Source organism: Mus musculus, chromosome 17 (assembly GCF_000001635.26).
Source record: "Mus musculus strain C57BL/6J chromosome 17, GRCm38.p6 C57BL/6J".
NCBI classification, from domain to species: Eukaryota; Metazoa; Chordata; class Mammalia; order Rodentia; family Muridae; genus Mus; species Mus musculus.
In genome coordinates this window covers 88,122,947-88,139,327 of record NC_000083.6, presented here as the reverse complement: position 1 = coordinate 88,139,327, position 16,381 = coordinate 88,122,947, and the positions used below count along the sequence as shown (strand labels likewise).

The 16,381-nt window shown below is 44.2% G+C and overlaps 1 protein-coding gene across 1 annotated transcript; it reads right to left on the bottom strand.

Moving 5' to 3' along the window:
* Nucleotides 1-8,144: 8,144 nt before the first annotated feature.
* Gm4832 (predicted gene 4832) lies at nt 8,145-13,816 on the bottom strand. The gene is made up of 2 exons (NM_001190356.2): nt 13,753-13,816; nt 8,145-8,632 (listed from the first exon to the last, which is right to left on the bottom strand). Exon 2 carries the CDS (start codon nt 8,611-8,613, stop codon nt 8,212-8,214), a length of 402 nt encoding a protein of 133 aa, NP_001177285.1. The 5' UTR covers nt 8,614-8,632; nt 13,753-13,816; the 3' UTR covers nt 8,145-8,211.
* Between the last annotated feature and the right edge of the window lie 2,565 nt (nt 13,817-16,381).

Here is a 16,381-nt window from a genome sequence, read left to right as displayed (position 1 = left end):
TGGTCAGGAAAGGACAGTCCAGTCCTCCTGCCCGGAACAACTAAGTAAAGAAACACTATTACAAGTTCAGAGATGTAGCTCAACTAGTCAAGTGCTGCCTGGCATACACATACGGGGTACCAAAGTGCACACCTGCCATCCCAGGATGGGGGAGGCAGAGGCAGGAAGGTCAGAAGCTAAAGGCCACCCTGAACCACAAAGTCAGTTTGAGGACAGCCTGACCCCATCGGGGACACAAACAGAACCTGCACGGGGTGGCTCCCACCTGTCTTTTTGTCCATGCTCGTCCAATCTGACTGAACTATGAGGGGTTCCGGGCTTTTGTTTAGTGTACTGCATGAAGCCTTCATTTGTCCCATTAATTTCCCTAGCTGCTGCCTTTCCTCTTGAATAGGAAGTACTGCTCTAGCGCGGTACAGGGGGCTTCTTGGAGCATCTCTTCCCTCTTCATGTTTAACTGGCCTACACACTCTTGCATTCCTTTTGTTCTAAGAGACTCGCTTCTTTAATAGTGAGCTTATCTGATAAAGCAGGCCTTGGGATACTTCAGGTCTCAGAATACAACTTCCCTCCCCTCCCAAATAACTCATACATAGCTCCTTCAAGACTAAAAATACCCAAAACTAAGAAGAAAAATTATAAATATGTAAATTTTCTCCTACCTGACTCTTCTCACACACAAGATGTTTTCTGATCATCTTCCCACATCAGCCAATTTTCTGCAGTATCCTTTCTACGGTTTTAAAATTCAGTGCTTCCTCCTTGTGATCCTACTGTGTGTGCACTGGGGTTTTCTCCAGTGGCTCCGCAGTGTGTGGGAATCTCACATCTAAATCTGCACACATGGCAGATGGTTTCCAAGTCAGGAATGCAGACTGATTATCAGGGAAGAGGCTCCTGAAGGCCAGGGATGCAGTTTTATTTCCTGGATATACCTGGGGCAACCTTCCCTCTGATGCTATCTGCTATCCAAGGCTTGCACTCAGCACTTTCAAAGTTCTTAGCCAGGGATGAACTTCAGGGAAGGATTTGAGAATAGATAAACCTTGGCATTTATTTTCTTTAAAAATTTCAATTTTATTATACATACCTCTTACCAGAGCTGATAAATTTTAACCAAAGTGGTCATGAAGATGACCACTCTATTAAAATTCTGTCTAGGTATTGCACAATAGTGGTGCATGCCTTTAATACCAGCACTTGGGAGGCAGATTCTGACAGATCTCTGTGAGTTTAAGGTCAGCCTGGTCTACAGAGTAAATTCCGGGACAGTCAGGGCTACATAAAGAAACCCTGCCTTGAAAAACAAACAAAAATTTTGTCTAGGTAATTAGAAAAGCAATTTTGTTTCTCTAAATTTTTTAAGAATACAATTATTGGGCTTGGGATTTCTATCAGTTGGTAGAGTTCTTGCTTAGCATGTAGGTCATCTTGGATCCAGTTTCTAATACTATGTTAAATGGGGCTAGTAGTGCACATTTATAATCCCAGCACTCAGGAAGTGGGGGCAGGGGAATCAGGAGTTCAAGGTCATCTTCCACTATATACTAACTCTGAAAGCAACTTGAAATATATGAGATCCTGATCCGAAAAATGGGTTGGGGCTGGGGAGCTAGCTCAGTGGGTACAGCACTTGCTAAGCAAGTGTAGGATCCAAGCTTAAACACCCCAAACCCACATAAAAGATGGGCACAGTAACCCACATCTGCAATCCCAATGTTGCTATGGTCACGAAGGAGATAGAGACCAGAGTGTACCCAAATGCTCTCTGAACAGCGAGCCTGTCACACATAAGGTAGCAGGCAAGCACTAATACCCAAGGTTGCCCTCTAATTACACACCCACTATGGTGTGTACATGTCCACACTCACCACAGCAATATACACACGTACTCAACATACACAAGTTTAAGTTCATCTTTGGCTCTATACATAGTCCAAAATCAACACTGGCCTACATGAGACTCTGTAAAGGGAAACATCACTGTACAGGCATTTTGGTGACAGGAGAGTATTGGTGGTGATGACAGAAGGGTTCAGGGAGTGAGCATTGACTTTGGCAGACATATTCATTCTGAGCAGAGCCCAGGATGGTCACAAGTGGAGGTGAGTCTCCTTGGAGAAAATCCAAAGACGCAGCCCTCAGCTCTCCTCTCGGCAGTGTGATGAAGCCCACCCCGTGCTTCCCATGCAGATGTGGCACGGTTTGAGTGATTTCAAAGGTAGACACAGAGTCCGTAAGGATGGCTCAGTGGATAAGATGTCTGTGGCACAAGCAGGAGGTCCTGAGGCTACTTAAAAACTGGCTGTGTGCATCTGTAATCTCAGAATTTATATGGTGAGACTGGAGGTGGAGACGAAGGAATTCCTGGAAGCTCACAGATTGGTGAACAAGATCCTGTAGCAAACAAGACAAGATGCAAAGGCTGACATCCAATATTATCTTCTAACATCTACACTCAAACACACACACACATGCATGTGCACACATGTGCACACACATACACACATGTGTGCACATATACATACACACATGTGCACATACACAAATGTGCACACACATACATGTACACACACACACATGAACACACACATGAACACACACACGGAGCTGGGAGGATTCTAAAAACCAGACACTTGAGGTTCATAAATCTCTCCTTAGACAAGACTGAGCATTTGTAAAACCCCAAGGACAGGGGCTGCTGCGCTGCTGTCTCCATGACACATCTAGCACGCAGTCACAGAACTCAACTTTAATGGGGTGTCAGGGAGAGAGCTGGTGGGGGTTGGGTATTGATTTAAGGAAGCACAGGTGTGTACACCCTGTGTCAGGAGGATGGACGATCTCTGTGGCCAGAATTAGAGGTCTTTGCAGAGAGACACCTGAAGGACAAGTGTGCACTAAGGACCCGAGGGGCAGGTGCCAGGTTCTCAACTGTTCCAGATCCATCACCTTCTACTCTAGATCACGGTCCTCTCTTTATAGATGGCTGTTTTTATTGAAAGCCCACTGTCAATTAATGAGGCCGGTGCGTGCTGTATGAATGCACAGCAACCAAAGATTTAGGGTGAATGTAACAGTTCCCAAGTTGAACAACAGAAAGGTTCTGCTCTGTCTCCCATTACAGGTGCCCACTGCTGGTCCTGAAGATCTTTCCTTTCTCTGAGATGTAAGGTGGTTCTGACTTCAACAGTTAACGAAGCACATAAACTCGGGAAAGTTTCCTTCCTAGTAAATCAATCTCTCTCTCTCTCTCTCTCTCTCTCTCTCTCTCTCTCTCTCTCCCTCTCTCTCTCTCTCTCTCTCTCTCTCTCTCTCTCTTCTCTCTCTCTCTCCTCTCTCTCTCTCTTTCTCTCTCACACACACATTTTTGTTTGGGAAGCTGCTTTGTTATTTTTTTCTTTTTATTACATTTATGTATTATGTATATGTAATACAATTATGTATTTATGTATTACACTTATGTATTTTCATTTTATTACACTTATTTATATACATAATTGTACTGGTGTTTTTTGTATATCAATTTGACACAAACTGGGTAATCAGAGAGAAAGGAGCTTCAGTTGGGGAAATGCCTCCATGAGATCCAGCTGTGGGGCATTTTCTCAGTGATCAAGGTGGGAAGGCCCATTGTGGATGGTGCCATCCCTGGGCTGGTAGTCTTGGTTCTATAAGAGAGCAAGCTGAGCAAGCAGGGGAAGCAAGTCAGTAAGGAACATCCCTCCATGGCCTCTGCATCAGCTCCTGCTTCCTGACCTGCTTGAGTTCCAGTCCTGACTTCCTTTGGTAATGAACAGCAATGTGGAAGTGTAAGCTGAATAAACCCTTTCCTCCCCAACTTGTTTCTTGGTCATGATGTTTGTGTAGGAATAGAAACCCTGACTAAGACAATAATGTATATTGTACGGCTGGTGAGATGGCTCAGTGGGTAAGAGCACAGACTGCTCTACCAAAGGTCCTGGGTTCAAATCCCAGCAACCACATGGTGGCTCACAACCACCTGTAATGAGATCCGATGCCCTCTTCTGGTGTGTCTGAAGTCAGGTACAGTGTACTTGTGTATATTAATAAATAAATCTGAAGAAATAAAAAAGAATGTTGTTAGTGTGTGCTTCCCAGAGGAGCACACTGAGAAGTAGAGGAAAAGCATAAAAAAAAATGTATATTGTAATGCTTATATATTACATATATGCCTTGCATTATGCATTTGGGAAAGGGGGCATTGCCACAGTGTATTTGTGTGGAGGTCAGAGGACAACTTGTGGCAGTTGGTTCTCTCCTTGTGCTATGTGGGTACTGGGGACTGAGCTCAGGAGGTCAGCTTTGGCAGCAAGCACCTTGACACACTAAGCTATCTTATCAGCCCATTTTATTGGTCTTTTAAAACAGATGTTTCTATGTGGTGCAGGCTGGCCTTGAACTCACCATCCTCCTGCCCTTATTTCCTGATGGACCATCTTGCCTGCCTCTCCATAGTAGGATTCTCTTATGGCTTCTTGCTGCAAGGGTTGGGTTAGTAGTTACTAGTCAGTAGTTACTGTGGTTAGAAGTGTCCCCCAGGGGACCATGTGATGACTCAGTTGTTAGCGTCTAGTACCTCTGGGGGTGGTGGGACCTTAAGAGGAGGCACCCAAGAGAAGGAAGTTGGGTCACAAGCCTTGAAGGACTATTGAGATCCTAGCTCCTCTCTCTCACTCTTTGCTCTCTGCCATGAGGTGAGCAGTATTGATCGACTGACTGCCTTCTGTCATGATGTCAGCCTCCCCAGAAGCCCAAACCAACTAACTAACCAGGGACAAAAACTCCTGACATCATGAGTCCAAATAAACCTTTCTCTCTACAAGCTGTTAACTCTGGTATTTTGTTATAGTAACAGAACACTGAATAACAGGTAAGGCTTTACCCCTACTTGGGAAAAGTACAACAAAAGCCTTCCCTAATTCCTAGAATTTACAAACTACATATTTGTAGCCCTATCACGAAGAAGGAAAACAGCTCAGTTTTATAATTACTAAAGAGTAACGAGTTCTGTCCATTTTTTATTATTATAAAAAAATCAACAAGTAGTCTTGTTACTGCCAACCCCCTTGCAAGGTACCGAATAAATCTGTTTTCTGAAACAAACAAAACCTGAGATTTTGTCACCCAGAGGAAAACCTCTGCTGACATTTTTCTGTGTATCTGTCCGGATCTAACTTACATGGTTTCTAAGGTATCCTTTTGTGTGAATATACTTATATATAAATAATTTCATTCTCCATTTAGAGAGATTCCTGCTCCAAAAATGCTGGGGTAAAACCAGGCATGATAACACACATATGTCATCCTAGCGCTTGGAAGATGAAGGTGAGATGCTCAGAAGTTAAAGATCATCCTCAGCTACTGTCAAGTTCAAGGCCAGCCTGGGTTACCTGTCAAGTTCAAGGCCAGCCTGGGTTACCTGTCAAGTTCAAGGCCAGCCTGGGTTATCTGTCAAGTTCAAGGCCAGCCTGGGTTACCTGTCAAGTCCAAGGCCAGCCTGGGTTACCTGTCAAGTTCAAGGCCAGCCTGGGTTACCTGTCAAGTTCAAGGCCAGCCTGGGTTACCTGTCAAGTTCAAGACCAGCCTGTGCTATATTAAGACCACGGTGTTGTGTTGTGTTTTGCTTTGTTTGCTTTTAATACTAAGATTAACATTCTTGTTTTGGTTTGTTTTAGTCTGTTTTTTAAAGACAGGGTTTCTCAGTGTATTCCCTGCTGTCCTAGAACTCACTCTGTAGACCAGGCTGGCCTTGAACTCAGAGATCTGCCTACCTCTGATTCCTGAGTACTGAGATTACAGGAGTGTGCCACCATTACTAGCCAGCGTTCTTATACATACATCTTTATTCAGTGGTTCAAGAGATCCCAAGAGGAATTTCTAGTCTTAAGGTTTGACAGCACTAGTTTTCTGCCCTCTAGGCAGCCCATGGTCATTTCTCCTTCCAATGGCACCATGTGACAAGGACGAAGTTACCACAGTCTGATACGGCTGTCAGCATTCTCTCAGTCCTGGGAAATCGAGCCGCTGACATGTGCATGCAATGCCTCCTGCAGCGCCCAGCTTGTATTTCTGCACCTGCATCCTGAGCTCCTGCTTCCTTCATCTGCTTCTGAGGGGAGAGGACTGCATCAGTGGGGCCTGTGTCTCCTGGCTGCCAGACCACAACTGAGAAAATGCGGAGAGCCGCGCTTCTCTCCACACTCTGCCGTCCTCGTGAGCTGGCTTCCCATTACAACACCAACCATCCAGCTCTGGGAGGAACTCGCCCAAACTCTCTGTCTCAACAGGCATCGCAAAGCAGCACGCTGTTCTCCACGCTGCTCTGTGAAACCAAGCCTTCTTGGACCCCATTTCTGCAAGTGGTGCTTGGTTTCGTTGTTATTTGTTTTAGTGGTGTGGACTTTGTCAAGCAGACCTCGCTTGGTAACTGAAGATTCTGGATTCCTCTCCGTAATGATTTTGAGGAGACAGCAATTTCCTCACCATGGGTGACTCACTATGTTTTCTGTCCTGAACGTTCTGATTGGGCTCTTTTCATCTTGGCTGCTGGAGGATCATTGTCATCACGAGTGACCCGGGAAATTCATGACTAAGTGTCTAGTTTGGAGGAAACAAATGGTCACGGATGTCCTTTACCCTAGGAAGACAATAGTACAAAAGGCAGAAATTGGCACCAGTAGCCGAAGTGTACAAAACTCCGGCAGATGTCGTCTTCACGTCCGGACCAGAACTAAGTTTGATGATGATGATTTGTGATGCCTTAGATTATGGAAAGAAGAGTGAGCCCAAACACACACGTAAGCCCTCAAGAAGGAATGCAGGGACGCAATGACAGGGGACTGCAAAGGTGACCTGGGCTGGCGAACACGTGCTGGAGGCTGGACAACAGCAGAAGGAATACCGGTGACTTATCTGCCTCAGTGGGGCAAATTTCTAACACAGGGACTAATAAACTGTAAAAAAGCTTCCTTTAACATTTTAGTCGGGATACTTTTCCCAACAAACTTAAATACCTAACCTCCTTATGCTTTGGACCAATCTTCCCTTCCCAGTGCCAACCCCTGGCAGAACATAATGCCCTGAAGTCATGAGGTTGGGAAATCTTGCCTGCTAGGTCTGAGGTTGCATGCATTCCTGGTGTGAAGAAAGCAGAGTACGTGGCTCTCAGCTGCACTGTAAGAGCCTGTTGTCTTCAGGGTTCCCCCTGACCAAGTCTTCCGAATAACCCATGACACTCCTGGCCAATTACAGTTCAAGAAATGCACACTTTACTCCCTATAAAGAGGGTGCAGCGCAGAAGGAATGCCTTGCAGAAGGGGCGCAGAAGGCTATGGATTTTTGCTAGTCATCGTTCAAGTTGATAAAAGACAATGAGCTTTCCCAGAAGGTGAGATTTAATGTAGCCGTTACCCAGCACGTGGTGATTACACAAGACATTAAACAAGAGACCCTGCTCACATGAGCGGCAGCAACTTTTTTTTTTTTTAAGTTGTATATTGTAGACTCCAGGGAGTACTTTTTAAAAAAGATTTATTTATTTATTTTATGTATATGAGTACATGTAGCTGTACTGATGGTTGTAAGCCATCATGTGGTTGCTGGGAATTTGAATTTAGGACCTCTGCTCACTCTGGTTGGTCCTGTTCACTCCAGTGCTTGCTCAGTCCCTGCTCACTCCAGCCCAAAGATTTATTTATTATTATTCGTAAGTACACTGTAGCTGACTTCAGATGCACCAGGGTGTCAGATCTCATTACAGGTGGCGTGTGGTTGCTGAGATTTGAGTTCAGGACCTTTGGGGAAGCAGTCAGTGCTATTAACCGCTGAGTCATCTCTCCAGCCCCCTCCAGGGAGTATTTTTACGCTATGATCTCTTGAAGGAAGTTGTGCATCTGCTGGACACAGGAGACAAATGGCTGGGTCCATGGCCTTCAGGAGAGCAGACACCCTCCTGCTTTGCTCTGAATTCCCACCCTGTCCTCTTCAGAAAGAAAGGACTTATGAGTTTAAGACAAGGCTACAAATCAATCTCTTTGAACAAATATCTTATTACTGTCTTAGTATTCCTTTGCTATGAAGAGACAACATGACCATGACAAGTCTTTTTTTTTTTGTAGAAATTATTTTTAGTTTATTTGTCCTCTCAGAAATCTGCACATCACAGCAAAACATCGAGTCACCGCAGATCTACTCCTTTTGCTTTTTGCCAGCACCATCATTGGCCTTCGTTGTGCCCTTGACCTTCTTTATTCTGTTCTTACGTTCCTTTCGCTGTTTCCGGGAGGTCTTTTTCTTCTCATAAAAGCCATGTCTTGCGAGTCCGTGTTTAGGCTCATTCTTCTTAGCATAATCTAAAGAATCATAGCTCATGCCAAAGCCAGTGGTCTTGCCACCACCGAAGTGGGTTCTGTATCCAAATACAAAGATGACATCTGGTGTGGTTTTGTACATTCTGGACAGCTTTTCCCGAATTTCTGTCTTTAGTACTGTTGCCTTCCCAGGATGAAGGACACCAATGACCACCTGTTTCCTCTGAAGCAGGCGGTTGGTCATGAACTTCCTGGTCCGAAGGGTTACTGTGTCATTCATGATGGCTACAGCTCCGGAGCTGGAGAGGAGGAAAAGAGGGACCGTGACAACTCTTAAAAAGGAAAGTATTTAACTGGGGCTTACAGTTCAGAGGTCCATTGTTATAGTGGAAAGCATGGTGGCATGTAGGTAGACATGTTGCTGGAGAAACAGCTGAGAGTTCTACATCCAGATCTACAGGCAGCAAGAAGAGAGAGACACTGACACCTCAAAGCTGGTCTCCAGTGACACACTTCCTCTAAGACCACACCAACAAGGCCACACTTACTAATCCCTGTCAAGTAGTATCACTCCCTAATGACCAAGCATTCAAACCTATGAGCCCATGGGAGCCATTCCTATTCAAACCACCACATGCACATAGTTATAAAATCTTATACATTACAGAGTCCCCTCGTACACATACTTAGTCTAGAAATCATTGCCTTGTGTATATTCCCAGCAGCCTGGAAGACTCTAGCTAGTTTTACCTGTAGTTATGTTCATTGTGAAGATGCTAAAGGATTGTTTTTACTTGCTAAATGTCTTCCAGAATTAAATAATGAGGTTTCAACCCTGTGACCCAGCCATGCCACTCTTGGCCATAAACTCAAGGGACTCAGTCAACAAATCCAAGGGACACAGTCAACAAACCCAAGGGACACAGCCAACAAACCCAAGGAATTCTAAATCAACAAACCCAGAGATACCTGGGCTTCCATGTTCATAGCTGCACAGTACCCAGAAAAGCAACCAGTCAAGATGTCCTTCATGAGATGGATGGATAAAGGAAACAGTACACATACATAATGGAATTTTATGCAGCCATAATGGAAATTGTAACCTTGAAGGAAAATGAACACAAGTAGAAAGTTGAATGATAAGGGACATAAGCTAGACTCAAAAAGATACATTTTATTCTTTTATTTTCCTAGTCAGGTTCTACTTCTATCAAGAGACACCATGACCAAGGCAACAATGTAGCCTTAGATTTTTCAAAACCTACTTTAATAAGGGTTCTCAGATGCTTCAACCTGCCTTCTAGCCCACCATCCAAACACCGGAGAGTAAAAGATGGTAAATAGGACAAGGGGATAGGGACCTGTTTAGAAGTAGTTGTTTGGAGTGATTCCAATCTCTGTTTGTCAGGATAGCAACAGTCTAGTTCAAAAGTGTCACCAAACATAAATCAGCAATGGCAGCATGATGCAGCAGAAGCTACCAGGCCTCTGCCTAATCACCTAATCAGCAAGGGTCAGTGGAAGCTACCAGAACTAGCTAGAATCAGGAGTTCTCTCAAGAAGGGAAGATCAGTAAAGATCAAGACTAACAAAGAGTTCTGAGCCCCAGTCACTGTCTGCAGAGTCCCACTTATACTCTCTCCAAACATCACGTGTCTCCCACAGGTCTTGCCTCAGAAAAATCTCATCATATGACACAACCAGAAACTTCCACTTGACATCTATAACAAGAGAAAGCATTTAGTTGGGGCTGGCTTACAGTTTCAGAGGCATAGTCCATTATCACCGTGGTGGGGAGTGTGGCAGCAGGAGGGCAGTTGCTGGAGCAGTAGCTGAGAGCTTCATATTGATTGATAGGCAGAAACAGTGACACTGGGCCTAGCTTGGACTTCTGAATCGTCAAAGCTCACCTAATGACACACTTCCTCCCACAAGACCACACCTCTTAATCCTCCCAATCCTTTCAAATAGTGCCTCTCCCTAGGAGCTAAGCACTCAAATGTATGAGCCAATGGGGCCATTCTTATTCAAACCACTACATATATGTAAACCTAAATTCAAAATTATAAGTACAACTATGTATGTGCGTTTGCAGATCACAAACTGGAGGCAGGATCATGAAAGAGCCACCTGGAGAGGTGGTAAATAGAGGGTCATGGAGTCCAGGTAGTGGGGAAGTAGAAGAGGGACTAACCAGGGGAAGAAAGAGAACCACTGTGGTGAGGAGGGGTCATGGGGGAGCAATGGGGAAGGGGAATAAATAAGAGTATAATGGCCAGGGCTGGTAAGATGGGTCAGTGGGGAACGATATTTGTCACCAAGCCTGACAACCTGAATTCTGTCCCTAAGATCCACATGATAGAATAAAAGAAATGGGGCTGGAGAGATGGCTCAGCGGTTAAGAGCACTGACTGCTCTTCCAAAGGTCCTGAGTTCAAATCCCAGCAACCATATGGTAGCTCACAACCATACGTCGTAACAAATCTGACTCATGGAGTGTCTGAAGATGGCTACAGTGTTCTTACATATAATAAATAAATAAATAAATAAAAGAATAAAAGAAATGATTCCCAGAAGGAGGTGTCTTCTGATCTCTATACCCCACCATACACACATACACACACACACACACACACACACACACAGAGAGAGAGAGAGAGAGAGAGAGAGAGAGGAAGGTGCTCTGCTGGTTTGTATATGCTCTGCCCAGGGAGCGGCACAATTAGGTGTGGCCCTGTTGGAGTAGGTGTGTCACTGTGAATGTGGGCTATAAGACACTTATTCTAGCTATGTTGAAGCCAGTATTCTGCTAGCAGCCTTCTGATGAAGATGTAGAACTCTCAGCTTCTACTGCACCATGCCTGCCTGGATGTTGCCCATGTTCCTACCTTGATGTGATAATGGAATCTCTGAACTTGTAAGCCAGCCCCAATTAAATGTTGTCTTTGTAAGATGAGTTCTTGGTCATGGTGTCTTTGCACAGCAATGAAAATCCGGTGCTACAATAAAACCCATTGCTTTATATGCAAACATACATTTTAATAAATATAAATGTAATTTTTCATCCTCTTCAGTTTTCCAACAGGTAGGTAAACAGTATCCCAGAGGATCAAGAAAGTCTAGACCCATAACCCTGAGTAGTAAACACACCCCTTCCTGCCTTTCTTTTTTCAAAAGAAAATATTTATTTACTATATTTATATGAGTACATTGTAGCTGTTTTCAGACACACCAGAAGAGGGCGTCAGATCCTATTACAGATGGTTGTGAGGCACCATGTTTGCTGGGAATTGAACTCAGGACCTCTAGAAGAGCAGTCAGTGCTCTTAACTGCAGAGCCATCTCTCCAGCCCTTTAAAGTCTTTTTAAGATAGGGTGATATGGTTCGGTTTTATCTGTCTGTCTGTTTGTCTGTTGTTGTTTTGTTTTGTTTGTTGTTTTGTTTTTTGTCTTAGATGCACACATGTGTGCGTGCACACACATATGCACAAGCAGACACACACCCATGCGTGCACACACACATAAAGGGAAACATCTGAATCACATGAACTACTAGTGGACTATAAAAACATTGCAGTCATGCTGGAAAACAGTCAGTGGTTCCTCAAAATATTAAATTTATTGTTGCCAGCTGTCATGCAGCAGTTTCCTCTGACTTGGAACATTTCCTCCAAGAGGGGGAAGAAGGCTCAAGAGCCTCTGGAGATAAACAACAGGTCACCCCACCACCACCACCACCACCCAAAAAAAGACTCTCCCAAGGGCCCTTCTTCAGCAAGAGCTGTGCAGGACTGGCAGGACTGCCTGCCCCTCTTGAGCCTCTGAGGAAGGCTTTTCAGGGATGCAGCTGCTTTGAGAACTTTCCTTGCTCCTTGTAAGTAGTGACTCACCCATACTCCTGCCCTAATGGAAACCATTGTTTCACTGAATTGGACTTTGGTACAATCATTACCCCCAGCAAGTCCTAGAGTCCCTGGCTAGGGTGAGGGGACATATGTGTGTGTTGCATGTCCCCAAGGAAAAGCTTGTGTCACAACACTAGCAGTTCTGCTCCTTGGTAGACAGCTGACAGGAATGGAAGCACGTGTCTGCGCAGAAGCTTGAATGAAGCCTTCAGAGCCGTGTCACTGATAACATGCAGAACGTAGAGACAAGCCAAACGCACACCAACTGAAATCCGGACAAATAGAATGTGGGCTATTCTTGCAAGGGCGTAAAAAAATAAAGAGGCCAGCATGGTGACACATGACCCCAGCACCCAGGAGACAGAGGCACACAGAGGGTATTCTGGGCTACATATCTTTGAGACCCTATCTCAAAAAAAAAAAAAGCGTTGGGGGAGAGGGGGCTCCTGGAATTGATAGATGCTATAGCACGGATAAATCTTAAACTGTTACATATACTGCATTCAAACCAAACAAACACCTAGTCACAAAGGACATGAACTATCCAGCGTGGTAAAATTCATCCAGTGGTTGTCCAGCGGCTGAGGAGGTGACAAGTGTTTACTAATAGACTTCGGGGTTCTTGTGGAGATGAAGAAAATGTACTTAAGTTGGTCACAGTCATATTTGTGAAGACGTGTGACGATACAAAAATCTGCCAACCGTGAATGTTAAAGTTACAGGTGTGAATTTTCTATCAGTAATGTTGTAACTAAAATTTGGGCCTAGCTTGGGAGGCAGAGGCAAGCTGATCTCCAAGTTTGAGGCCAGCCTGGTTTTACACAGTGAGTTCAAAGACAGCCAACGCTTACGCAGCCCTGTCTCAAAAAACAAACAAACAAACAAAAAAGAATAAATAAATAAATAAATCTAAAGGCACTGCAAATCTGTACTTCTAGCAGGGAAAATATTTGAGAGAAGGAAGGATGAAAATTTCTAGGACTCAGAGGATTGTCCCTGCAGTCAGCTGCCTCATCTGCATGCTGGTGAAGCTCATGACAGAACATGGCCCCAAACAACACAGGGAGCCCCGAGGTAAGTGCAAAAGACAAGCATTAACGTCCACCAAAATGCTCTTGTGGGGGCTGGGGAGATGGTGCAGTGGGCAGGAGCACTTGCCATGCAGGCTTGGGGACCTGAGTCTGAACCGCTATCGCCCACGTAAAAGGCGCAGCTACACAGGGAGATGCCCTGAAGTCCTTGGCCAGCTAGCCAGCATCTTCCAGATGCCCTAGAGTTCATTTCCCAACACCACAGCTAACAACTCTCTTTAACTCTAGTTTCAGGAGATCTGATATCCTCCTCTGGTCTCTGTGGCCACTACAGGTATCTACTGCACAGACATGCAGCAGGCAAAACACCCATACATGTAAGATAAAGATAAATCATTTATTTAAAATTATAGAACAATGAAATAAGAAATTAAAATAATATGAGAATGTAAAAAAGTGCTTCAGATAACGCATGTGCCTTACCACTGAGTTAGGTCCCAAGCCTGAAGAATCAGCCTGCCTCCATCTTCGGCTTGAAAGCCATCTTACAGTCAAGACACACTGGCTTCCTTCTTGTTCATGACTCAACCTCTGTTTCTCCAGGATTGGCTATGGTCCACCTGTAACCTTAACGACAAATGGTTCTTTACGGCCTGTTCCAGGAATAGCAATCATGTCTTTGTCTCAAAAAGCTGTTGATAATCATCTTACAACCTACCTTTGTTTCGAAAGCTTACATGGTCACTGCTGACTCCCTTGCTGTGCCCACCTTGCAGCCATGTCTTCATTTCAGGAGGTCATTATGTCTGACTTGTGACTTGGTCTCTTTGCCCACCAAATCCCCTACTCCTGAGCTATAAAAGCCTTGCCTTCTCACATCCCATCTCAAATCTCACCTGGTCGGGGCGGGAGGAGGCAGCTGCGTTCAAGAACAGAAAAGCTTGCTTTAATTAATCGCTTGTTTTAATTAATTTGTCCATGATGATTGGGGTTCGTGGTCTTCCTCCTCTCATCTTTGAGATTAATAATCCCTAAAGAAATCTTACACATGGCCGGGTGTATGCCTTTAATCCCAGCACTTGGGAGGCAGAGACAGGCAGATTTCTGAGTTCGAGGCCAGCCTGGTCTACAAAGTGAGTTCCAGGACAGCCAGAGCTACACAGTGAAACACTGTCTAGAAAAACCAAAAAAAAAAAAAAAAAAAAAAAAAAAAGAAATCTTACATATGCCCATGTTCTTCTTTGTCAACATGCTAATTATAACGTGCATGCTTCATAATTTATATATAAGAGATACCATATGTGAAAGTATTTTAAAAAGTTTATTGAAAACCTGGATAAATCTCAGAAAGGTGAGCTTTCAAGAAGAGAAATTAAAAAAAAAAAGATTTTTGAAGAAAATACTGAGTGTTGGCTAATACTGTAATTTATTTTGGAGGCAATGAAAATTATTTTTAAAATGTTTAAGCAATGGGGCTGGTGAGATGGCTCAGCGGGTAAGAGCACTGACTGCCCTTCCAAAGGTCCTGAGTTCAAATCCCAGCAACCACATGGTGGCTCACAACCACCCATAATGAGATTTGACACCCTCTTCTGATGTGTCTGAAGACAGCTACAAGTGTACTTATGTATACTAATAAATAAATCTTTTTTAAAAATGTTTAAGCAAATAGTGTATTTATATTTGATAGTACTTGTAGTAGCAATTCCTGAACTTGATTGTGGATCAGAATCATACAGCTTGCCTTAAAGATAGGTAGATAAAGATAGATGATGGTGATGATAGATAGACAATAGAGGGAGAGAAGATATATATGATAGATAGATAGATAGATAGATAGATAGATAGATAGATAGATAGAAGGTAGATATATACGATAGATGATACATAGGTGATAGATTAGCTAGATAGATAGATAGATAGATAGATAGATAGATAGATAGATAGATAGATGATAGATAGATAGATGAGAAAGAGAGAGATGGAGAGAGAGAGAGAAAGAGAGATTGATTACTTTCCTCATTGCTATGACTAAATATCAAAAACCAAAACCAAAAAACAAAAGCCTAAGGAGGGAGAAGGCACGGTGTGGTGACAAGTCATGTTGCGTCATCAACAGGAATCAGAGACAAAACAGGAAATGGGACTGGCTTATAGACTTAAAGGCACACTCCAGTGACTCACTTCCTCCAGCAAAGGAAGGTTCTCTTAAAGGCTCACAACCTTCCTAAATGACACAACTGGGTACCAAGTGCCTGTGTAAGCATTTTCACAATCAAGCCACAGTAGACAGACAGACAGACAGACAGACGCTGATACATTTAAATGTCTGGGAATTGCTACCTTTCTTACTAGGAATGAGTGAAATATGAGACAATTCAGAAAGTAGGAACTCATGCAGACAAGTGACAGCAAGAGACTATTGAAGGGCTGAGTTTGTTGCTCACTGATAGAATGCTTGCCCGGCATGCCCGAAGCTCTAGACTTTATGCCAGAAACACAGAACCAGGCATGGTGGTGCATGCCTGTGTCCCAGCACAGTAGGTAGAAGCAGGAGAATGTCATAGAAATGATGGGAGAGTTTCCCGCATGTGTCTCTAGAGCACTGATAGGAACTGTAGTAAAAGATAGACGCCGAGAGAAACCCTTGAGCCTACGATGCCGCCATAACTGCCCGCAGACTCAGGTTCTTGACCAGCATCCGGTCCTCCTGTGTTCTGACAGCAGGGGGGGAGGGTTGGGGGGATAAAGTTGAATGACAGGTGGTAAAAACAAAGTCACAGCTCCTAATAGCTTTTAGCGAGGTCAGCCATACCCGTGAAAGACTGAGTCTGCAAGCCACAGCTGCTCCCTACGTCCTCTAAGCTTCCCATCTTCCAAATCCTCTCTCACCAGTCTCCTGCCCCAGCAAGCACAGCCTGATCCACTTAGCTCTTGAGCCATAGGCTCATAGTCCCTTCCAAAAAGAGAAGGGAAACCTTGAGCTTTCTTTCTATCGGGGTTAGGATTGCAACCCCACTCCCCTCCCCCTCTGCTCTGGATTACTCTGGGGATCAACTTCCAGGTTGGAAACTACTAGCCTAGCTTTGTCCTAGAAGGCAAATCAAACAAG

Excerpts from the sequence above, each read along its gene's own strand:
- Gm4832 (NM_001190356.2), bottom strand. The coding sequence starts at position 8,613 with ATGAATGACACAGTAACCCTTCGGACCAGGAAGTTCATGACCAACCGC.